General features: G+C 31.9%; 1 protein-coding gene across 1 annotated transcript; it reads right to left on the minus strand.

The window, feature by feature from the left end:
- Positions 1-1,009: 1,009 nt before the first annotated feature.
- Positions 1,010-5,363, minus strand: LOC100806653 (indole-3-acetic acid-amido synthetase GH3.6). Its single transcript, XM_041007594.1, has 3 exons — positions 4,932-5,363; positions 2,595-3,511; positions 1,010-1,800 (listed from the first exon to the last, which is right to left on the minus strand). The coding sequence occupies exons 1-3, from the start codon at positions 5,327-5,329 to the stop codon at positions 1,220-1,222; spliced, it is 1,896 nt and encodes a 631-aa protein (XP_040863528.1). The 5' UTR covers positions 5,330-5,363; the 3' UTR covers positions 1,010-1,219.
- Positions 5,364-6,000: the final 637 nt, after the last annotated feature.

Below are 6,000 nucleotides of genomic sequence, written 5' to 3' on the forward strand. Positions count from 1 at the left end.
AACAAGTTATTGTACTAGTTGCTATGATGATGACCAACTAGGGTGGTCGAATAGTTAATTAGTGATGTCCAAAAGCTAGAGTTTTCGATGATATCCATGAGGAAAGTGATAGGAAATCAATTAATGCATATGACTCGCCTTCTTATTTCCAGCTACATATGTGCCAACTGTGTTCTTCCACGATTCCATCTATTCTTACTCCCCACAAGGGGAAAACTAGCCAGGGAAAGGGATTCTATGGCACAACTAAGAAACAAAAATGATCCATGAACATGACACTAAAAACTAGTATGCTACACCATTTGGATGAATATTGTTGATCCTCTAGTCTGGCATATATATATTCTTCTCTCTATCCCCGTTTATGATTTTGGCTTCAGCAGAATCTATCCCATATAGTCTCCTCTCCTTGGTGTCACGGTTTACAATATTTGGATGTGGAGAAATGACTTTGTTTTCTCTAGAAAGTGTCTTCAGGATGAATCCTTAATCCTTTTTGTCCCTGCTGCACTTAGTGCTTGATTCTTCAGCATTCTCGTTAAGTCTGTTTTGTTGTTAGGCCCGTGAAAGAATCAAAAAGGAATTTGATTTTCGTATACCCCTCTTTCATCTTCCTATTCCCCAATTTTTTTGTCGATTTTTTTTATTATCAAAATATCCTTGTCAAAAACTTAATTATGTTGTACAATTTTCATCATCATGTAATAAGCCGAGGAAGGAGTATCAGTCTATAGTACATAACATAAACAGATTTTCCTCTTATGTTAATATTTTCGTTATGTTTCCATTCCGAGTCATAGATTGACACGCTCAATGAACTACATTAATTATTTCAGTTGAAATAAAAGTGCCTTTTAAAAAGTTATATACATTTCAATATCGAATTAATCATGATATAGATTCTTTGTGATAGGTATTCAAGTTTTTTAATTTATGAAATAGAATTAATAATACTCAATTGCGTGATATGGGAAGATTAGAGAGATTATGATAACTTTTAATCACCTAATAATTTTTCGAAACTAACTAACTTCTTTTGCTGCACCAATTATTACAAGTTAATTTATATTATACCACGGGAAAATATCTTATTCGATTTACTACTAAAACTTGAAAGACTACACAGGAGTGGGTTTAACTTTCTGAGCTAATCTCACAATTGAAACTAGTTCTTTCCAAGCTATGCTAGTAGCTCAACATCAGCATCATGGACAGATTTTCAATGAAGAGAGCACCAGTCCTTGTGACCAGGAACCCAATTAGGGCATTTTGGGCTAAAGTAACTGGACACAACGTTGGAGTTTAGAAGGTCCAGAATGGGCGCATATGTCACACATCGAGGAGTCTTGTATTGGTTAATGGACGCACCCTGGCTAAGAGCAAAGTCCATGAGCTTGTCAAATGTGCCATTCTCAACTATCTTAATTTCCAAGGGTCCAATAGACTCTGATACTCTGCCTTGGCGATACACGCTGTTTAGTGATTCCTCAATTGCAAGGCAACAATGACCAAAAACGGAAGAAGGAATTGTTGGGGTATGGCCATTGGTGCTAATTTCCCAGTAAAGAACGTAGTGGCCAGGGATGGTTGATGTGTCCACACAGCTTGTGTATTCTGTTAGAGATGCACCAAATTGAGCAAGATGGTCGGCTCCACTCTTCACAGCATTTTGTAGCTCAACTTCGTCGGTTTTGTCGGAGTCAATGCTCAGAACAACGTTTTTTCGACACACGAAGTTGAATTGTGGAGCCTTGTTCTTGAATCCGGCTACACGGAGAATGTCACCAACCTGTTGCCGGTTTTATGATAACGTACGTCAAGATTGATAATTAACTATTTGAACTTAAAAGGAGAAGGTATTAATATAACTAAGGAGTGAAATTTTAATTGAGACTTTGATTTTTTAACACTAATTTTCTCTCACATTTTATTAAGTAAGATGTGATGATAATAACGAGGATGATATATTTAAGATATTTTAAGATATTATAAATTAAATTTTTAAAATATTTAAATTTTTGTTTAATAAATTTTAATTTTTAAATAAATTTAAAACATTTTAATTTTAATTTTTTATTTTAATCTAACGATTAAAATCAATCATTCTCATTTTCATATAAAATAATCATTTTCATATGATATGATATGATATATATATATATATATATATATATATTATCTTTTTACTTTTTTTTTCCACTTATTTCACATCCTAAGATGCAAATGAAAAAAAGAAAGAAATATTTCCATTTACTACATATACAATGAGTGGGTGTTAATAATATATTCTCTAATATATACTCTTTCTAAGACAAATTATAAAAAAATGTAACATACTAAATCTTGTGTTTTTTTTATAAATAAAATGTAGCTAATAATAAAAATATATGCTGAGAAGAGTATTGTTAGCATTTTTCAAATGTTAATATATTTGTATATCTTGAGAATATGACATTTTAAAAAAATTAGTTCTTTACATTTTTATTTATTTTAAATCCTTAAAACTTGTCATAATATGTGTTTTTAGCTCAGATCAAACAAGGATTAAAAAATCAATATTTTAGGAAGTATAAGCATATGTTAGCTGCTTAATTAATTACCTGCATAAGTGGTGACCACAAGCTCATACTCTTGACCCAGCTTCACATCTGCAAGATCCAACAATTGTTCTTGCACTAGGTGAGAAACTGAATTAGTATGTCCGTTGATCTCATCGAGGGGCAAGAACTCAAAGTATGCCATGGTGGGAATGAGGGTGTAAGCTACCTCACTTGGGTCACACAAGGGGTTCAAATTGAGACCAAAATAGCACTCAGAAGAAGCATACATGGTGCACACAAGAGGGAGACCATTGCTATAATAATCCAAAATGGGAATGTACTGAGACATAGTTCCCGTGACAATAACATCAACATACTTAGTGTTAGGCCATATCCTCGTAACAATTCCCTTCCACGACCCTTTCATGCACTCAGCTTCTACGAAATCCGCAAGCGTGGGATTTGGTTTAAGTACTTTCATAACGGCCTCTCTCACTAAAGGGTCGTTGATTTTGGCGTCTAAGGTACCCTTTCTTATGTCATTGCACAAAGACACGAAGTGCTTTTCGAGGAACTTAAGGGCACGAATGAAACCTGATGCGAAGACTGCCCCAACTCGAAGAACTTCCTCGTTTTGGCAAAGGCCGCAAAGCAACTGAGAGTACATGCTTTGGTAAGAGTCAGGGCAGAGAATGGTTTCATTGGGGCTTGTGTAGTTTGTGTAGGGATCGTGTTTGCGGTGCTTGAAATGGGAGCTTTTGTAATAGCTGGTCAAAACTGGACGAGCAAGGAGTCCACCTGGGGTCTTGGCTTCTGATTTTGTGAACAAAAAGTACATGCCTTTGCCTTTGTCCAAAGCGGGCACAAACTGATCCATCACCGGCATCAAGAGGCTATAAAGCATTGATCTCCTCTCTAGCTCCTCTTCTATGGTTGGCATCAATTTTCTCTCCCCACCAGAAGTCCCAGAGCTAATTCATTCAAGAAACATATATCTCAGATTAATTTCAGTTGCACTTTATTTGAAAAGGAAGAAGGACAAGTTATATGAAGAAAATTTATTGTCAATATTGTAGCAAAACCATACCTTTTTGGCTTTCCCTTATCATGTATCGATTGAAAGAATTTAATTGATCGACTTCATGACGCATTTTTGTCTAGATATTTTTTTAACCAAATATTTATTAGATAATATGTCATTACCAGCAAAAGAAAAAACTCATACACTACCTTTAGACATTAGATCTTCCACTGTTAGTATGTAATTTGTTTTACAAAAATTAAACTATTCATATTGACACTAGATCAGTATACTAATTGTGTAATAGATTGTACTAATAAACAAATTTATGGATAATTCATTCAAGAAATGCAGTACTATTTAGTATACATTCATAATATTTATATTAATAGTTTAATTTTTGTTAAACAAACTGATTATTTAAGAAGACAATTAATACATACTTTCTCTCAACAAGGAAAAAACTAATTCACTTTAAGAAAATATTTAGTTAATATCATTTAATTTCACGTCTAATCACATATAGAAAATAAACATTTTACTAATTGAAATTTTATATGGAGAATAAAAAAAGGTCATTAGAGTTAAAGTTTTAATTAAATGAAACATATTTTAAAGTTTGTTTCATTAAATATAATAAAATTAATTAAAATTTACATATATTTTAGACGAATGTATATGATTTTTTTCTTCTTACATTCGAGACCAGAACAAATATTAATTTTTCTTGAAATATATAACATTTTTTATGGTAGTCATTTAAAATAGAATAATGGTATATGAACTATTTTTGCTGCAAACACTTTATTAATATTTATTATTTTTATCTATTTCTTTTTTTATTACACCATATCATCAAGTGTATTTATATTGTTTTATTATCATGTTATAAATATAAAATATCTATTGATCATTTTAACTGTGTGATCTTCTCTCTCTTAATTATATTTTTTTTATATGTAAAATTTGAATATAAAACTTTACTTAAGACTTATCAATGTCTAATATACTTATATTTCTTATCTCTTTTATATTTTTTAGAAAATAATACTTGAACACCTAATATGTATTAAACACCTAGCGACAGAGATAAAAGAAAGAAAAATATAAACACTATAGCTGATATGGTGTGATAACAAAAGAGAAATATAGAGAGATTATGGACGTTGAGTTGATATTTTAAAAAATTGATGTTTAAATATCATATTTTGTATTTTTATCTCGCTGTTCAATAGGTAGGGGATGGCCACCAATAATTTTTTTTATAAAGTCCACCAATCATTTTTGCTTAACATAAATAATAATACAAGAAAAAAGTGAATCTCAAACATTTAGATATCAATAAAGTGATTAAGTTCATGTATATTTACCTGGTGAGGAACTCTGATATGGGTTTGGAACATAAAATTGGAGAGGTATCACCGTTGGCTATACGATCAATATATGGCTTCAAATCCTCGTAAGTGACCACGGGCATGATCTTCTTGAAAGTGTTTCTGTCAGTGCGCCCATCTAGGCCATGGCGTTGGAGGTATTCAGCGTGTGCACTACGAGAAAGGATCTGGGCAAGAACCTTTTCTTGAATTACATCAGCGTTGCTTGTGACCTCTTCAATGTATTCGAGTGCGCTCTTATTGTTGTTACTAGTGTTACTACCATCATCATCATCATCAAGATTATCCTTTGGATCGTGGCATAAGTGCTTTGTAGCTTTAGGCATGGCTAGAGAATTAATAGCTATTGAGTTTCGGAGTGTGGAACCAAACATGCACACCTAAAGAGAAACAAGAGTTTAGATTTAGGAGAAGAGAGGGTTGGGAAACTAAACAAAGTGAAAGTGCTTATATATAGGCAAACTGGGAAACTTCTCCAGAGTCCAAACAAATAGGACAAAGGGGTAGGACTGTAAACTTGAAAAATGTGACTTTAATTAATTTCCAAGTAATGTGATTGGAACTTTGGAAGACCAAGTTTATTTGGGGTTTAAAATATGGCTATACAAGAACTTTGCTTCGGCAACCGGGAAAGCATGGTTTCTCTGACTCTAGAGTGATAGTCTTTGTAAAGGGAGAAATTATTTGATGATTTGGATTATTATTATTTTAATTAATTTAGATGATATGTTGTTAAATGTTATGAATTCTTTTTATAAATTAAAAATATTAACAGATAGCGTATAAAGTTGGTTGGCAAGTACATGAGCATTTGACGATGGTTTGGAACTATTTAGGTTCTATATATTTGATAGAATGAAAAGAAATAGAATGGATGAAAATAAAAAGGTGAAAGAGAATAATTATTAAATAAAAATAATTTAAAATATTTGGCTGAAGAAAAATATATAAAAGATAAAAAAAGATAAAGAGATGAAAGAAAATAAGTGAAAAACAATACAATAAATCTTATTAATTTTTAAAATTATTTTTACTCTTTTTATCT

Source organism: Glycine max, chromosome 12, assembly GCF_000004515.6.
Source record: "Glycine max cultivar Williams 82 chromosome 12, Glycine_max_v4.0, whole genome shotgun sequence".
Lineage (NCBI taxonomy): Eukaryota > Viridiplantae > Streptophyta > Magnoliopsida > Fabales > Fabaceae > Glycine > Glycine max.

Coding starts and splice junctions, on each gene's coding strand:
- LOC100806653 (XM_041007594.1), bottom strand. CDS start 5,329: ATGTTTGGTTCCACACTCCGAAACTCAATAGCTATTAATTCTCTAGCC. Junction 3,512..4,931: donor ATATCAGAGTTCCTCACCAG/GTAAATATACAT, acceptor TGAATGAATTAG/CTCTGGGACTTCTGGTGGGG. Junction 1,801..2,594: donor CACCACTTATGCAGGTAATT/AATTAAGCAGCT, acceptor CGTTATCATAAA/ACCGGCAACAGGTTGGTGAC.